The sequence below is a fragment of the Anopheles maculipalpis genome, chromosome 2RL (assembly GCF_943734695.1).
Source record: "Anopheles maculipalpis chromosome 2RL, idAnoMacuDA_375_x, whole genome shotgun sequence".
In the NCBI taxonomy this organism is placed as follows: Eukaryota; Metazoa; Arthropoda; class Insecta; order Diptera; family Culicidae; genus Anopheles; species Anopheles maculipalpis.
In genome coordinates this window covers 89,602,562-89,620,358 of record NC_064871.1, presented here as the reverse complement: position 1 = coordinate 89,620,358, position 17,797 = coordinate 89,602,562, and the positions used below count along the sequence as shown (strand labels likewise).

General features: G+C 43.0%; 4 protein-coding genes across 5 annotated transcripts in view; 3 read left to right on the top strand and 1 right to left on the bottom strand.

The window, feature by feature from the left end:
• Positions 1-17,797, top strand: part of LOC126567815 (transcription termination factor 2) — a 430,644-nt gene that overhangs the window by 375,254 nt on the left and 37,593 nt on the right. The window lies entirely within an intron of this gene.
• The window catches only part of LOC126567825 (testis-specific gene 10 protein), a 30,943-nt gene that overhangs the window by 3,464 nt on the left and 9,682 nt on the right, over positions 1-17,797 (bottom strand). The window contains exons 4-6 of the mRNA XM_050224137.1: positions 14,629-15,923; positions 14,351-14,561; positions 14,095-14,210 (exon numbers count right to left, since the gene is read on the bottom strand). Of these exons, the coding sequence (XP_050080094.1) occupies positions 14,095-14,210; positions 14,351-14,561; positions 14,629-15,923 (1,622 nt within the window). The remainder of the gene's footprint in view (positions 1-14,094; positions 14,211-14,350; positions 14,562-14,628; positions 15,924-17,797) is intronic.
• LOC126568185 (uncharacterized) lies at positions 728-13,421 on the top strand. Of its 2 annotated transcripts, XM_050224626.1 has the most exons (5): positions 728-788; positions 11,599-11,994; positions 12,063-12,222; positions 12,293-13,113; positions 13,363-13,421. In XM_050224626.1, exons 2-5 carry the CDS (start codon positions 11,606-11,608, stop codon positions 13,412-13,414), a joined length of 1,422 nt encoding a protein of 473 aa, XP_050080583.1. In that variant the 5' UTR covers positions 728-788; positions 11,599-11,605; the 3' UTR covers positions 13,415-13,421. The 2 variants fall into 2 exon arrangements, with proteins under 2 accessions (XP_050080583.1, XP_050080582.1); XM_050224625.1 differs by lacking the exon at positions 13,363-13,421 and having other exon boundaries at positions 12,293-13,184.
• LOC126568353 (luciferin sulfotransferase-like) lies at positions 16,249-17,569 on the top strand. Its single transcript, XM_050224815.1, has 5 exons — positions 16,249-16,635; positions 16,705-17,053; positions 17,121-17,226; positions 17,302-17,380; positions 17,445-17,569. The coding sequence occupies exons 1-5, from the start codon at positions 16,298-16,300 to the stop codon at positions 17,563-17,565; spliced, it is 993 nt and encodes a 330-aa protein (XP_050080772.1). The 5' UTR covers positions 16,249-16,297; the 3' UTR covers positions 17,566-17,569.

Below are 17,797 nucleotides of genomic sequence, written 5' to 3'. Positions count from 1 at the left end.
CTTCGGTTTCAAAATTCATAACCTTCGCAATCAAGTGTTAAGAAATTCGAAAAGCACAACAAAAACCACGAAAAGGATTTCATGCAACGCTTCTGTAACAAAGAACACACGAAGCGAGCACATTCTATCCAAACGTCTCTAACAGCGTTCTTGCGATATCATGAAGTTATCCTTAAACAGGTTTTCCATACGTTGCACAGTCGAAGGGTAGATGAAGCACGGCCCACAACATCATCGCCGTGGTGATGATTCTTCCTTTCAGTTCTACACGAAGGAATCAACGGTGCAGTGTTCAGTGTAAAACCTAACGTGGCCCCCATCGATCATATTCTGAAAGGTGTGTCTATGTGTACATAACAGTGTGTGTGTTTTTTTTTCTGTAAATCCAACACTGCCAGCATTTGTGAGTGTCGATCCTAACTGTCTACGGAAAGCAGGAGGCAACCGTAAACGTGCCGTGGCTAAGATTCCGTTTCATTCAACTTTGTGCGCGCGATCAACGGTGCTTCTTCTTGAGCCTTAGCGGCGGAGCGATCGCAAGTGTTAGCATTTAAAAATAGAAGTGACAAAGCAAGGAAAGTGCCAATCATTCGTGCGAGTTATAGGAAAACCATTCTTTAAAGGCGAATTCATACGAAAATAATTCGTTGAGCGCGTGATTTTCAAAAAGAGCGTACATAAAATAATTAAAAAAATTATCAAGGAGTGACTGCATCCAGTAAACCCTACCAACGCAGCGCAGTAGTGTCGGTGCTTCTTTTGAATGTTTAATGTGTTATAATAAATACGTAAGTTTGCACTACATTTAAGAACTATTTTTAAATATATTCTAAGCCTTTCTAATCCACAAATCACTGTTTCGTTTTGTGTCAGATTGCTTCAATAATTATTCAAAAAAAAGGTTCGTCGTTTTTGGCATTTAAGTCTTTTGATTACTTTGGGCACTTGTGAATCTTCTCACTCAAGTAAAATCGTTCTGTCTCAAAGCACAAGCAAATAAATGAGTTTCACGCGAAGCGTTGCAGGTTTGCCAACTAATAAATAACCTGACGTGTTCTCGTTGCTGTTCGCACTCCTTCTAACACACCTCCGGAAATAAGCCACGGCTTACACAAACAAAGCAACGGTTCAATGTCCCAAAGAAGCGACTCATCAAACAGACGTCCACCGACAGACAGGCCGGACGGTAAATAAAAAACCCCTTTTTTAACGCCATCCTCCTGTGCCTGTGGATTGTTGTAAATGCAGCTGAAACGTACGCGCTAGAATGGATGACTGTAATGTTCCACTTGGCACTTTCAAATTGTTCCTAATGGAGAAGAATTTCCAGCACTTCCAGTGAAGCGCGATGCCGGCCAGTTTAGGATTACCACTGTCAGTAAAAATCAGATGGAATTAATTAGCATACATTATCACCTCGCTTGTTCAGTGTTTGCAGCGTGTGCTTCTTTCGCAACTCAATCAATTGCTGCCTGCTTTTGCTCCTTTTGCTGGGGATTTACTGTACCAATAGGTAACGAACTACGGTCATTAAAAAGGGTTCTATAGAACAATTTGTCCTTCCCCCGTTCATTTTCAACTAGAGTCAGCGTTTCAGAAGAGTAAAATGTTTTGACGATGAAAATAAAAGGATGCTTTACTACACTCACTTCTCACACGTCACTTTCCAAATCGACATAATTACTTTCATCTGTATCGATACTAAGCGGTGTTTCGTGTCTAAACCGATTAGTCTCCACAACTCACGTGCTGCTTGAACTGCACCCGAATTCGAAAACAAAACTCGAACACTTGCAAAACTGTATGAAGCTGCAGCTTGTGCAAGCCATTTTCACTCTTCGGACATGTGCTCCGTTCAAGAAGCTATCGCATCGAGATTGCTCTTAACGATCGAACCATGTTCGAAGCCGGTGGTTTCGAGATTAAAATGATGAAAATTTTAACACACACTCACATTGAGAAAGCTGTAATGCGGGCCAACACAATTGCTCCGTTGCGCTGGCCATATGTAGTACACGCACGTGGCTATTGCAACCATCTTCGAGCAATGCAACATTTGTTAATGAGATGCCTAACAAACTGAACTAAACAAACAACATTGCACCATATACCCGCCGCCGCCACCGTATCACGAAACAAACGGAGTCTGAGCTTAGAAATTGTTCATTATGAAGAACGCCCAACGCCACATGCAATCGAAAAAAACCGCGCCGTGGACGGGTAGAGAGAGTGGCGCATTTGGGTGTGCAAAACGAATTTAATTTCTATTTCACTTAGACATCTGATCTGTTCATCTAACGCGGCAGAGAGTGAGGAGAGTCGATGCTAATGATGCATTCGCGCCCTCGCGCGTTTCGTTTCATTTCATTTTCCTTTCGATGCAGTGAGTTAAATCGTCAAACAAAACCACCGATTGGTTAATGGGTAATGGGTACCAGTGTACTTGGAGCATTAATTGAATAGCTGTCGAATTGTTGAGCACATTAAAGTGTGCCCGTAAAACATAACCGTGAGGAAGTTGTTAGAGGGAAGGAAACAAAAATCTATCAACAGTGTGTGTTCAATGTCTTTCGTTGATGAAGTATGATTTGAATGATGATTTAAATTATAGCAACATGTTTTATAGCAGCTAAACAAGCTAAGTGTTTTCTCATTAAGTGAAGCTTTCTTATGAACCATGTGGTCGAATATTTGAACATTCATTTCCACTGCGTAGAATATTGGCCAAATTTAGAGCAGAAGAATTGAATTGTTTTGTATAATTTTTAATGCTTTGAATGTAAAAGCTGATGGAATATTGACCATCTTTTTCCAGTTAATAATAACTTTGAAATAAAGCAAATCAACCATTAATCATGGCTGTCATGGCCAATCATGGCAAGAAAAAAATCTTCAAATAAATCTTTGATCAAAACAGAATGTTTCAGTGAATAATGAGCATCATAACAATTCTGTTTGCCTTACAACCTTACCAAGACACGGGCAACCTAAACTATTGCAATGTGTTCAAGTTAAAGACTGATTACAAGTGAGCTGATCGACCGTGAACCTCCAAGTCCGTTTCACTGCGCATTAAACTTTCTCACTCTGCTTACTCATCACTCAAAGTAGTGTTGCAATAGTTCATCCTTTCGCCTTGAACTGGCTTCCAGTGGGAGACATCAATGGTCGAACCGGCCTTCGCCTTTATTGCTACTTATGAACAAGGACATACCAATAAACATATAATCACAAAACTTCTGCAACTCTTTCCTTTAAAACTTAAAATTTCATTTTGCCGACACACATTGACCGTAAATCTACAAAGCGGGATTAAGTGTCTGCTATAGGGCCGAAATGCCCTTGCCCGGATTGTAAGCAACGGTGCAAAGTACTTAACACGTAGAGTTTGTCATCACGAACCCTTTCGTATGTCTTACCCAGCTTAGAGACCTCGTATGTACACGACTAAACACAACAGGAATGCTGGCTATAGCTGTTGTATAGCTGTGAAGGTGATTTCTTTTCACAATATTCAACCAACAAAAGCCCACGTAACGTGGTCATCCCTCACCCTCATAAGCCTTGAATTGGCGTCCTCCGATAGTGCAGGAGTTACCCGACTTGCATGCATAATTACTATCAACACATATTCATTGTCATTGCCTCGCACCAGTTGGCGGGTAAATAGAAAGGTCACCAAATACATCGTGTTCCGTCGTCACACGATCATGGTGGTAATACATTTTACCCTACACAATTTATCAGCCGCAAATATTGATTGATTTGAAGCGAGTATTATCTCACCAAATGTAACGTCTTTTTTTCTAATCGTAGCGATCGATAGAAATTAAATATCCTCTATTAAAGCCAACCTCCATTACCAACCACCAAACGGATGTATGGTAAGCAAGGAAAATGTATCTTCCATCCACATTTTTTTTCTATCCTTTTTTGTTCAACCAATTAAGGCATTTCCATTACAAACGCTTCTTCTTAGCACACTTTATTCGCCAAAGCTTTCCCCATTTTTCCTCTTTTCCCACCCGGCGTCTGATTTCGTAACCAAAAACTGTCTGACGCCGAAAATCGTTTTCGGAAAGAGTCGATGATGAACGACGGATCCGAGACCTGATGCTGATGTACTGTGCCGGTTGCATTCATCGGTCTGACATAGCATACCCATGGCCTTACTATACAGTACAGTATCCAACTCCAAGCAAACAACACCGTTGAGCGACGTGTGCAGGAAAAGGAAGGAAAATGCTCGATCGCCATCGACCACAATGAAGTTTGCCTGCTCATCATTCATTGACGGCGGATACACTCTTTTATGCAATGCTGCAACCGTGGTGCAAAAATGGAACCACAACGGAAGCGACCAACAGCACAGAGCGACCAAATCAGAGCAACAAGAGACTGCCAGCATGCATGTGTAGTAAACCCGTAAAGACTGCGCAGATAGCAATAGATCAACGCAATTCGGAAGGAATTGAGCCAACCGGGTTGAAATAAATGCAAACTTTAAAGCGTCAAACTCTGTTTAAATCTCGTTCAAATCGGGTCGCATTAGAAAGAAGACGTTCGCTTTTCACTCTGCCAGTTAAGCCGTCTGCCAGTACAAAACGATCGCGTTATGAGTTCGTTTTCAACGAGAACCGGTTTTCGGTTACATTATTTGCTCCGCGCTTCCTGCTCGGACGACCAGCTCCCATCCCGGCCAACGCCATGTACAGAGTGTCGACAATAGAGCAACAGCAGCATAAATAGTTACAATCCAAATGTTTGCCAAAGAAATGTACCGTTCTCCGGTTTGAAATCGAATGTCAGAGTGCTACATGAAAGTAGATTCCGTCGTGATCATGCGATCATCCCGCTTCTTACGTATCCAAAAGATGATCTTTACTGTGAAGAATTTAAAATTTAAATGAATCCAATCCCAATAGCACAGTAATCATAACCTTTTTTATCGGCAATGTAAATATGTCAGCGAAAAAAGAACCAGTGCTGCATAGAATTCCAAATTACCATAAGAATCAATCGATCGATCGCAACCAACAATGCATGGCAACAACCATTATCGCAAGAGAAAAAAAAGGTTCGTCGCTTGTTCATCCGCTGTGCAGTCTTTCGTTTTGTTTAGCTCCTATCTTCCTGTGCACATGCACATGGTTTGCTGTTCCTTTCTCCATTCCTCTCTTTCTTTTCGTCTCATCCCCTCCTCCCTTTCCACAGACTCTCACAATCGTTCACAATTTTCTTGCCCCTCGGGGTTGGCAGCAGTTATGCAATTGCACACAAAAACCGGCAATGATGTGTGTTTGTACTAGGTCGATTGGAATACCCATCGTGCAACCGAAACGAAACTTGTTTTATACCTCCCCAATCACAACCTCCGATCAAGCATCAGGTGGTTCAGCCCGTTTTCTTCCCATTCGGTGACATTTTCGACCTGCTTGATTTTTGCTTTGTCAATGCACTTTGCATGCAGTTTTTAAAAGTCTTTCTTTATTATGTTTTAAAATTAATACGCTGAAAGGTTTTCTTTACGCCCTTAAGAAGGTCTGACGTAATTTCCTAACACTACATTACGGGTTTCTTCTCCTCTACTTTAATACGAAAGTCTAATTCCACCTACTGCTCCTACCACGTTTTATACCAGTCAGCAGAGCACCAATAGGAGGAAAACTTGCACGAAAGATGAAAGTCACATATTCGTACATGTGTGTTTTGCGTTGGCCCAATCCCGCAACGTTTGCCCACCCCCGGGAAATGGACGCCGAATGTTACCTGGTTTCGTTTTATGGGTCTCCTTTGCTCGAGGAGGAAACTAGGTGAGCAACACCTCTCCCGCAGCAATGCTGGATAGGGTGGAAAACCAGTACGGATTATCATTGTATCCGTGGTAAATCCTCGATTGCTGGTGGGTTAAAGCCGATCCTAAAGGAATTAAATAATCGTACGGGAGCTAGATATTGCTGCTTACTTCAGCACAGGTGGAAACAGGTATAAAATGAGCTGTATTTTCTTCTTTGATTCAACTTCTTCAATGTTTGTTCCATATTTTTCCATGCAAACTCTTTTTTCGGGCTGTTTGTGAGGGATTTTCAAATTTATTGCCCAAATAGAAGCTTTCACACAAGCTTATTCGTACAGGGTCGTATTTGCTATTTGACCTCTCTTCTACTCACACTCCTATATGACTTCACATTCCACATATCCACGAACGGATATACCAGAAAAATAATCGTTCCATATTCTTCACCAAAGACATGAGAAAATGAGACAATTAAATAAAGAATAGTTCCTTCCGGCTAGCAAACATACCGCCACTTCGTTTCCTTCACTTCTCCGCTAAATTCATCTCCTTCCGCCCACACGTCTAAGCAACCTTCAAATGGATCATATTGCAAATTCAAATGAGACGTAAAAACACGACCTAAACGACCGAACAATTTCCCATCAGTCACTCGCGTGACATAGCCATTGCCATCCCATTGTCTCTCGCTGCTACAAGGCCCTGTAAAATGTCACAGGTTAGACGTGGGGGCTTCAAGCAAACAAAACAAAAAAAAAGGAAAAGTGTTTTTCACCTTCAAGGCGAGACCGATCGTGCGACGATTACCTCACACTGCAGACGACAATTTGACATTCGCTCTGACAACTGGTGCTGGCGTAAATCAAACACAATCCCACTTCTCCCAAGGGTGGGTGTTTGAGGGATCGTTATATACCGAGCAGAGAGAGAGAGAGAAAAAAAACACCCACGATAGGGGAAGAGAATCGATTCTTCCGGAACGATCCACCCGCAAAAACACACCTACAACAAACCCTTATTAAAGTGAGAGTTCTAACGTGGGACGTTTCGATTGATGTAATTGTGTGTAATTTCAATTGACACATAATAGTGAACAGCTCGAGTGAAAGCAGATACTGAAATTGATATAAATTTCACTTCTCGTCTTCAATTATGTTTGATTTAATAAAAAAAAACATAACTCTTGCATAACAAAAGCCTACGAGACACTGCTTGTAACGAACCTGAAAGAGATCGTGAAACAATAAGTGAAAAATCCGCAAACCAGAAAAATCATCATCATCAAGCAGCACCAGCTGACCACCGGATCTAATATCGTGCTGGTCGACTGGATCTTAAACTGCCTTCGTATGTCCACGCTCGTGTAAATAATTTGCGGTTTTTAATAAGCATTTTAATCTCGTGACCACCGAGCGCGCGATATTAGCGATGATTGATGTGGTTTTTCTTCGAACCGATTTACGTATCTACTTCCTGGGATAGTTGCAATGTATATACAGTCCATCAAAGATCAGTAAAGATTTTGGAAAAAGGGAGATATTTCACTAAATGGTGACGATACTTTAAATGAGGATTCATCCACCCGTTATATATTGCTCCATTATTGAGCAGTCATTTTACATACCTTGATAGTTGCCTGGTGAGTTTGTTTATAGAGAATTTTCTTCTTCTATTGTCTGAGGTGTCAGAGTGAACTAGTAGATAAGAAATTTTGAGAAATCGGGGGAGTTTTATCGTTCTTGAGTGAAAGAATATAATGTCTATCTTGTGGTCTAGTTGTTGCATAGATTGTTGCTGCCTATTCTACAAACAATCGAAGTGCTAGAATCATGTGTTAAAATTACTATAATTTACTATAATTACTCTTTGATCCTATTTACCAATAAGTCTAGTATGCCATTAGATGAACGGCATGACCTCGCTAAGCCAAGAAGAAAAACATCTCACGAAACCATCTAAATTGTCACACGATCATCGTACAATAAATCTCATTAAAACCTTCCGTCATGAAATAACTTTCCGTACCGACGGAATAAATCCTCATAATATAGAATTAGCTAATTTGCATTTTTTTGCTTTAATTGTTTCCACGCTTAGAGTGTGCTTACTGTTTCTGACGGCGAAGCAATGCCCCAGAGAGTGTCCCGCTCTATTGAAACAGACAATAAAACGCAGAGCTCAATTTTATAATTGTAACCTCAATTCCCCAGCAAGGCCGTTCGAAATGTGAACCGACTGGATGAACTTTACGAACTGTTCTGTTTCTTGTTGAGGCTTTACTGAAGGCAGACAAGATACTCCCCCTGATGAGGAGTTCCATAATCGATACCGTAGGACAAATTAAATGTGAACTAAGTATTGAGAATCGTGAAACCTCAATTTATGCGAAACACCGCACGTGCCAACACCTCCAGACATTGTTTATCTGGGAAACGAACCTCATACTAGTTGCAACAAGAGTTTCAAGTACCTCTGGCACACTATCCATCATTCCCAAAAACGAAAGCACGCTTCATATCTCATTAACTTGGCTTTGTTTTCATCTTAACCATAAAAAAGAAAAATCACAATTTCCACACCAGTTGCCACAACAGTAGTCGACTAATCATCGCGGGAACATTTTCTAACACAATCTGGAAGCTACACAGCTAATGGTAGCAACTTTTATCCGTAAACTTGCTTCTTCTCCATCATGGCATCACGGGCATACCACACAGATGCCCACTCTCTCTGTTTATGACCTGCAATGATGATGACAATAATTTCAAAATTAATAGCACCGCGCCAACGAGGCGATTGCGTAATCTTTATCAACTCCTTTTTTCACTCTTGCGCTCTTCTGTCCATTACTACTGCTTCCATACGCCCCGACCCGGTCTCTGACAATTGGTGCCAAGATTTGTAGGTCATCTGGGCCACACACCTAACCGCTCGTGTTGGAAATCGATGTACCGTCGATCATGGGATCGACTTGTTAGGAGATTCGGTTTTCTGAGCGCTCTCTGCATGTTATAGTCACACACGGCGTTGTGTCTAGTCTTTAAACGCGAAACCACACAACGTGGTTACTCCACGCGGTTCGATCAGAAGCAGCCTTCGTCGCGCGATTGTTTAGGTTCGCGATTGACCACGCTAGAGATGGTGATCGTAAGTGGTTTTTTTTTCTACTACGGCCTATAAAAACATGCATAAAGCTGTGCGCTGTTAGATGCGCTGCCACTCAAAACCTAAAGGTACTCTTTCGAACAAGATCGAATGACTTGATCTCTCCAGGCGCCCTATCCGTTCGGGCACGCTGCGATAGTGTATCTATAGTGTATTTTCCCTTGCGGTTTGGAGTTATGCAACAAACGAAAACAACAAAAAAACGCACAACCACGCCACCATATTCCCGAAGCTGTAATAGAAAATATTTCTCTGCCACACAGCATCAAGCTTTTGAAGGAAGGTAACGATGGTCAACGTTGAACAGAAAACCTTTAATATTACACTAGACACCTTTGCTATCGTACGTTTGATTACAATTTCCGGCTTCATGGCGCGGATTTCAATTTTTGTGGCCGTACTTGATACAAACGCCACGAGTTCTTTGCCCTTTGAGGCAGCTCAAAACTCTTAACATTAAACGCATAAGAAAACGCCTTCCCATCCTAACTTTACATCATCGCAGCAGAGTGTGTTACCACTAGCGCTGCAATCAACTTGTCACCATTCGAATTCAAATCATTATTAGCAACAAACGGATCGTGTCAATGTTACCTCATTTTCTATGCTAACCATCGTCATCAGCTTCAGATGACTCTGCACACTAACAAAGTCACGAGCCTTTCTTACAAACAACAATGAACAGCGTTGTTAGTCCGTTTACAACAACGGAACGGTTAAATGTGGTACGGAACCATTACCGACCATCACACCGTCACAATTGTCAAATCGAGTGTTGTGTCGTGTGGTAAAGATTTCCGGTTTTTTAACGCCTCCAGTTCAAGGTGTAATAAAACTATTAGACTTCTTGATACCACGTAGTTGGAGAGTGCGTTCCTCACTACGGGGGGATGAGATTTAAACGCCGGTCCTGCCGTGTGTCCTGAGGTCGCCTGGTTAATGGAGAGAGTAAATTATTCTTTAAAAAAAGATTAGAATCAAAGAGCATCATGAGATGAGCATCTCGTCGGTACATGAAAAACGCTTTCATGATTTATTTATGACTTCCTCCACGGGCCTGATCGGTTCCGCGCGGACGAACACAGAGCCGCAAACCCGCATGACCGGATGAGTGACGAGACAGTTTAACGGCTTCCGAACCCGTGGCCTTGAAAATGTCGCTTTACTACCGGTAATAAACGATATGTTTGCTTCCACTTTCATCGGCAGCTTCGGGCAACACTGCCAACTCTGTCCATCAGCAAGCGAATGATTTCGTGAGACATTGGAGTAAACAGAAATAAACGACCGGTAACATGATATCCCGCAATCTGGCGAATACGTCACAGGCACATTGCATAATATCTGGAGCAGTAGTAGATATGACAAGCGCAGAAAATGCCACCGCGTCGCATGGCAGAGTTAAATCATTGCTGGGAAGTGGAGAATTTAACTAACAACAACAAAAAAAACCGCAGACGAATTCACGCTATTACGCAGCATCCTCGAGAGGTGCGATTTTTCATTTTTGAGTGCATCTGGAACAACACAACTAGGAAATGGGGGCGAATGGCACACGAAATGTAGGCCACCGAAATGTAGTCGTGCGAAATGGCACGAGGCTCTGTATTAAGCAATGGTGGTTCACAACCCCCGGCCCGATGCCATAAAAAAAACATTCACTTTCTCGCACATGGAGCAAAACACACCAACAAAAATGTAAAGCAACGGTCACTCATTAAAAACCGGTATTTAAAAGACCACTACTTCTGCTGCCAAGAGAAGCAGATCAACAGATGTTTGTTTTGTTTGCCGGTGGTCAGGCGCTAGCCTTTTTGTGGATCTTGCCTCCTGCATGGCGGGAAACCAATAACACCAACCGTAACCGATAGTGGAGCGTCAAGATGCATGCTGAGCGCCACCCCTGTTGCTGATGAGTCCCGAATAGATGGAAATTTATTCATTATCACCGATCGGCGGCCGGTGCAATCATCCACATTAGCTAAAATGGACATGCAAACTTCACAAATAGATGCGGATGAAGCGCTGTCAAGCATAGGGAAACGTCTTATCTGTTTAGAGAAATACGTATTACAACCCATCTGTTGACGCTACCGGCTGATAGGTGTATAAATTTCAGTTGGCAGACCGCCGTGCTTTTGTCTGCTGCTTGACAATCGACTATCTACACGTGTTAATTGGTGTTTAACAGACACAACACATGCCCACAAAGGCTACAATGACGATAGTATAAGCATAATCATGTAACTCTTATTCCAACTTTTTTGGGTTCTACGAGATCAGATGAGTCATCATCTCTATCACTTGGGCTTGTTCAATATTCTACAATTATTCTTATTCACATGGACACAGGACGCAGGATAAAGATAAAGAATCGATAAAGAATTGGATCGATCTCTTGACTGAAAATTTACCTTGTTAGAGTCGATAAGAGGCCGAGATACTTGCCAAATCTTGGCGTTTCGTGGACCTCGTAACTTGTTTGGCGGACGCCATTGCTCTGTATGATAGTTTAGCCGGGCAAACAGAATGTAAATCACTATAATTTAAAATATCCGACTGGACACCTATTAACTTCTTCAATTGCCGAATCGCACTGTATGATAATTCTTTTTTTTTCATCTCACCCTCGACAGCACTGTGATGAGGCATGCATCCGTATGGATGTGTATCCTGCTGACATTCTACAACCTGCAAGCAACGTCACTGGCAGCCATCGTACCACCGCCATGGAGCGATCCGAACAAAAACCCCTGCGCTACGCAACCGGGCGGTTGGCAGCTACTGTACTGGCCCCCACTGAAACGATGCTTTAAAATATTCCAACTTGGTTATCCATGTCCCGATACGATGGAGCTCAGTCCGGTTGGGGCCGGTTCGACGGGACTCGGTTCTACGGCTGAATGTCGATGTCCACCGGGAACCGCCCAATCACCGCTAACCAAGAAATGCCACAAACTCTTCGAACGGGGTCCGTGCGAGTTTGGCCAGTACTTTGCACCGATTGCCGATTCGGCTGGAAGGAGTGCCATGTAAGATGCAGACGTTCAACTTCCATTAGTTATATTTTTCAACTCTGTACAATTCTCTTTTGTTGAAGACCAAAACAACGCTGGGGTGTCTGCAAGTCGACGGAGATCTGTGACAGCGGCATGATCTATTGGCCACAGGACAACAAATGCTACCAGATACACACCAAAGGCCCTTGCCCCAAGGGAAAGCTCATCAGTTTAGATAACAACGGGATCGCACGGTGCAAGGTAAGAAGCTATCAGCATACCAGCAATCGCTTTACGCTGTATTAACCTATTTGACATTATCCCTTTGCAGTGCGAAAATGAAGGCGACCTTAGTAATTACTTCCACGAGGATACCGAAACATGCCATGAGTTCTTCACCAAAGGACCCTGCCTCGGTACGGGCGAACTGTTTCTTCCCTCACGAAAGTGTGCCTGTCACGAACGGTTACCGCATTACCACAACGAAACCAATCAGTGCTACGAACTCGGCACAATTGGACCCTGCCCCTTTGGGCATACGTTTATTGTCGCGGATAGCAAACGCCAAACGGACGGGTCTACCAGCGGCATGAAAGCGGAATGCCGCTGTAAGGATGGATACGTCCAGTGGAAGGATGGCTACTGCTACAAACTCTACACGCAAGGACCGTGTGAGTTCGGTTCATTCGTCACGGAAACAAATGTATGTTCGATCAATCCGTGCGAAAAGGGACGACTGTACTTCCCGCAAGAGAAAACATGCTACAGGATCGGTTCCCAAGGACCCTGCAGCTTGCATCAGGTGGTTATATTTGACTTCACGTCACGCCCATCACTTGACGGTATATCATACAACGGTATGTGCGGCTGTTCCGGTGTGATCTCCAATCTCGATCAATCCTGCACGGATGAAGCGGATCAAATACCGCAAAGTGCTTGTGACAGTACGCCCGAAATGGTTGAGGTTAATCGCCAGTGCTACAAACTTTACACCCGTGGACCATGTGGGCCCGGTCAGTGGCTAGAGCCGAAGAAGATACCGACCCGAATAAGATCAGCGGCCTGTGTGTGCCGGCCGGGCTATACACCGTACGAGCAGCCGCTCGCCAATGGAGTTATTGGCTGTCAGGCGCCCAGTGTTGGCATTGCCAGGTACTTAAACCAACGGCGGCATCTACACTCGCGAGCTCCTGGAAACCTTACACTTCCTTTATCCTAACCTTACATCCTAATCGACTCGCACTGTCATAAATCCTATATCCTTCGCCTCGCTTGTAGATACGCAACGCTTATCATGTGTCTTTGTGTACAATCTAACAACTATTATCATCATCATTTTTTCTGCTTCTTTCTTTCCACATTTCTCACAATATTGTACATCCCATCCCATGTTTGTGAAAGATGGTTCATGAGCTTGCTAGGCTTTGGAACATCCGACCCGGACGAGTACTGAATAGCAAACGGAGACAGAACGCAACGAACAGACTCGCTATTCATGGCTTCAAACCTCATTACCACACTATATCTCCATATGGCACCAAGTCACGCTCAGAACACACACAATTGATTGCATAATATGCACTCTTAAGCCTCATAGTTATACCAAATGCACATTTCCCCAATTTAATCGCTTTAAAAAGAAGTGCTTCACCATCAACATACCCTGCGAATTTGATCCAAACCAGTGTGCCATAGGACAACAAGATGGACAAATCGATTGGGTTGTCTTTGTGTAAATTCAACATTACTTATCTTCTTAATCCAATAAGTATAAGAGCAATGATGATAATAACTATTATTTTTGTATAAATCAATTTCTTTTCTCTACGAATTGAATAGATCTTTTCCCAATAAACCATTAACGAGATTAACGTCATAAAAATTCGAAAATATATAACCATTTGTCAATACAATTTCTCCATAATCCTACTCAAAATAATCCGTTTGTTAAACGAGGCTAAAATATTTTTTTCCTAATAAAAAGAGCATTGCATGATGAGAGTGTAAACGAAAGAATACTATTAAAATAATCGTTTCTTAACTAGACTGAATAGTGTATAAGACAGTGTGAAGAAAGGACATAGTACTTCAAATAAAGAAATAGAAACACGAAAAATAATCGCGTGTACTCACTCAAGCTTCCGCTGCATCTTGTCAATTGTCGATTGAAGATCTTTCCGCTTTGTCTTCATGTCGGAAAGTTCCGCTTCGACCGCAAACAAATTTTCCGTCTTCTTGTCCAACTCAACCTAAGAAAGTGGCAGAAAGAAAAGTACTTTAAATCATTTATTTATTCAATAATTTTCGGTGTCCCCGAACAATACGGCACTGGACCGTCATAATTAATTATAAATAAAATAAATAATTTTCGGTGTCCCGTGTATCTTACCAATAGTCTGTCTTTCTCTCGTACAAGCGCTGCATTCGAAGCCTTCAGAACACTGATATCGCTCTTTAGCTTGCCAACCTCATGCTGTGCATCCTCGGCACTGCTCCCAGCGTGCAGAAGCTTACTCTCGGTCGTACCTAGCTGGGTTTCTGTGCAAAGAAGACGATTTTGATACTGCATTAGGGCAGTTTCAGCTTGCTCCTGCAGTATTCTGAAAAACGTGTAAAACAAATTTTAAATACAAAACTTGCTGGCTGGTGGCTGCAATGGGCACCTACTTCAAATGAGAGTGGGAAAGCTTCAGCTGACTATAGCTTTCCTCCAGCTCCTTCACACGGCTCTGCAACTCCCGATTTTCTTCCTTCAGCAGCTTCACATTCATCTTGCTCGCCGCTAGGCCACTATGAAGATCACGCTTTTCCGCTTCCAGCTTCGCTATCTGTCCAACATACTCAGCCAGCGCATTATCGTGCTTGGTCTGCTCACTTTGCTGACTCCGAGTGGACAATTTTAGCTTCTCACGCAGCGCATCACGTTCCAGCTCTAGCTGCCGTACCTCATCCTTTGCCACATCTCTTTCCCGCTCGATTCGATTAATAGCCGCCTGTACGGAAAGTGACGATTGTACGGAACCAATCGAATCAGCCGTCTTTATCCTTCCTGCGCCCGAACTGGATGTTGTAACTGGGCGAGGATTTAGCTTTCGATGCGTGTGGAGCTCACTCTTAAGGTCCGCTAGTTCGTGGTCCTTTTGTAAGCTTTCCCGTTTCAATTGTGTCACAACGCTACGCTGACGTTCCGCGTCCGAACTATACCGATCACGCTCTTCCTTCATGTGTCGCAATTTCTCCTCCAATTCCGTATATCGATACTGTAACGCTTGTAGCTCGACCTGCCTTTCAGTGCTACTACCTTTTGCATGATGCTGTTGCTGTTGTGCTTGTTCTAGAGCGGAATACTTTTGCTTAAGCCTGGTGTATTTCGATTTCACTTTTTCAAAGTCCGCCAGAAGCGACTGTTCGCGATCTTTCCCTTCGTTCAGTTGTTTGTAGAGCAGACGCTTTTCTTCTACCGCATGCTTTAGCGCATTTTGCAACGTCGTATCCGATCCGCAGCCAGCAACAGCCGATGAAGATGATGCGGAGGTATCCGATAGGCGATGGACTTTGTTTGCACCCGAACATAGCTCTACAAGCGATTCTAGTTCCCGTACGCGTAGTAGCGATTGCTGAAGCTTAAGCTGCAGGTCCGAATTCTTGCGATCGCGCTCAAGAATATTCAAATTCGCTTCCGATTCAACCTTCAGCGCGACGTTTTCAAATTTACGCAAATCCTCCTCAAGCTGGCGATTCTTTTCCGACAGCCGGGTAAGCTTACCGGCAGTGCGTTCGTGAGATTCCTGTAGCTGGTGCAGCTCCTGTTGGAGTGATAACTTTTCCTGTTGCAACGTAGCAACATCATGACCGAGCTCGTTAACGTCACGATAGCAACAATCTTTGGCCAGTGCCGCAGCTGGACGTCCCCCGGCAAATAGTGCACCGAGGCGCTGAATTTCCCTGTCGCGGGAATTTACCTACAACAAAACAGGGAATAAACGATTAGAATGACTCATGGCAAAAAATAAACTGGGTTTCGTAAGTGCAGCAATAACGCCCAACTATTACAATGTTGTCATAGATAATTACAAACACAAAACACGGTAAATATATTCAATTAATCTTGGAATTGTTTACGACAGCTCCTCAACGCTACAGATTAAAACAAGCAACTACATTCTATAACCCCCTATTAGACCAGATTCTTTCATAATGCTACCCCTTATCAGCTGTTTACGATCCGATACAAAGCCTGTGAGCCAGTACACACTACTTAGTTTTTGAGCAACAAATCTCCCCAACAAGTCGCCAATCAGAGTTAGTACCTTGCTAGTTGCTTCAAGGTCCAGACATGTTCAGCTACAAACCTCTTACGTCCGAGCTAGCGAAAGCAGTCCAGGTACCGCTGAACGGTCCACTAGTGGAAGTCCACCTAAACGACGCTTCGGATCTTCCCAGACGAGACGATAATCAATCAACACCCCCGGCACATTGTGTGCTAAATGAGCACTATCAACATTCGGCTGAACGAATACGAAACCTTACCGTTTACGCGGATGATCTATGGATCGTAACGGCTCCGAAATGTGGAACTACGTGGACGCAGGAAATGATGTGGTTGCTGGATCACAATCTCAACTATCAAAAGGCGTTCGAAATCAATCTTATCGATCGATCAATCTTTCTCGAGTAAGCTTATACACTACACTACGCAATTCGCGCTGTTCGAATCGTATACCTTAAAACTATCTTTCACAGATTATGCGCCCTAGTGCCATCACTCGATCAAGACACCATTACGCTGGTGGAGCAGATGGCACGACCCCGGCACATCAAAAGCCATCTACCGATGGCACTGCTACCGAAACAGCTGTGGACGATAAGACCGCGGATCGTGTACTGTGCACGCAATCCAAAGGATATGGTAACTAGCTTCTTCCATCACTATCGACACATGCACGGATACGACGGTACAAGGGAAACTTTTCTCGAGGCAATCCTACATGATGTAGTCATGTTCCAGCCCCAAATTCCGCACACGCTAGATTTTTGGAGCATACGCAATGAACCAAACATACTTTTCATACACTTTGAAGAGATGAAACGGGTAAGGCACAAGGCTTTAAAGATTAAAGCGGATAGTTATGATATTATGTCCAATATTATCGTGACAGAATATGGCGGAGGTACTTGAGAGGGCTTGCAAGTTCCTCGGTAAATCATACACACAGCCGCAGCTCCAACGTCTCGAAGATCATCTATCCTTCGATGTTATGAAGAGTAAGACAACGTTGTTATTGTTTTATGATTAAAATAATAATCATTCACTGACCATCTTGTACGTTATCGCTTCAGAGAATGATTCGGCTAACAACTCCATACTACTAAAATTGATGAAGTCTATCTCGGACACAGAGACGAAAGATAATTTTCAGTGAGTATGCATGATGATCAAACGGATTGATTTAAATTTTAAATAATATTGATATCATATACAGATTTATGAGAAAAGGACAGGTTGGATCCCACCGTGAAGAGCTTTCCAGCGAATATATTCAACGACTTAACGCCTACATTGAAAGACACTTAAGAGGCAGCAGCTTTAAATTCATCGAGTAAATAAAATAAAATAAAATAAAACTTGCCTTCCAACATGAAATTGACCAAGGCTTCACAACCACAATAAAAGGCAACCTTGACAATGATTGGGCTTTCATGATTCAAGGTCAGCCTAAAATTTGCGGATTCCTCTTTGCTTTGCTGGTATGTGTGTAATATGTTGCTTGGGGCCAAATTAGTCAAGAACTGATCGAGTGGGATCAAGCTACAGTTCGAGCAAATCGTAGTGTTA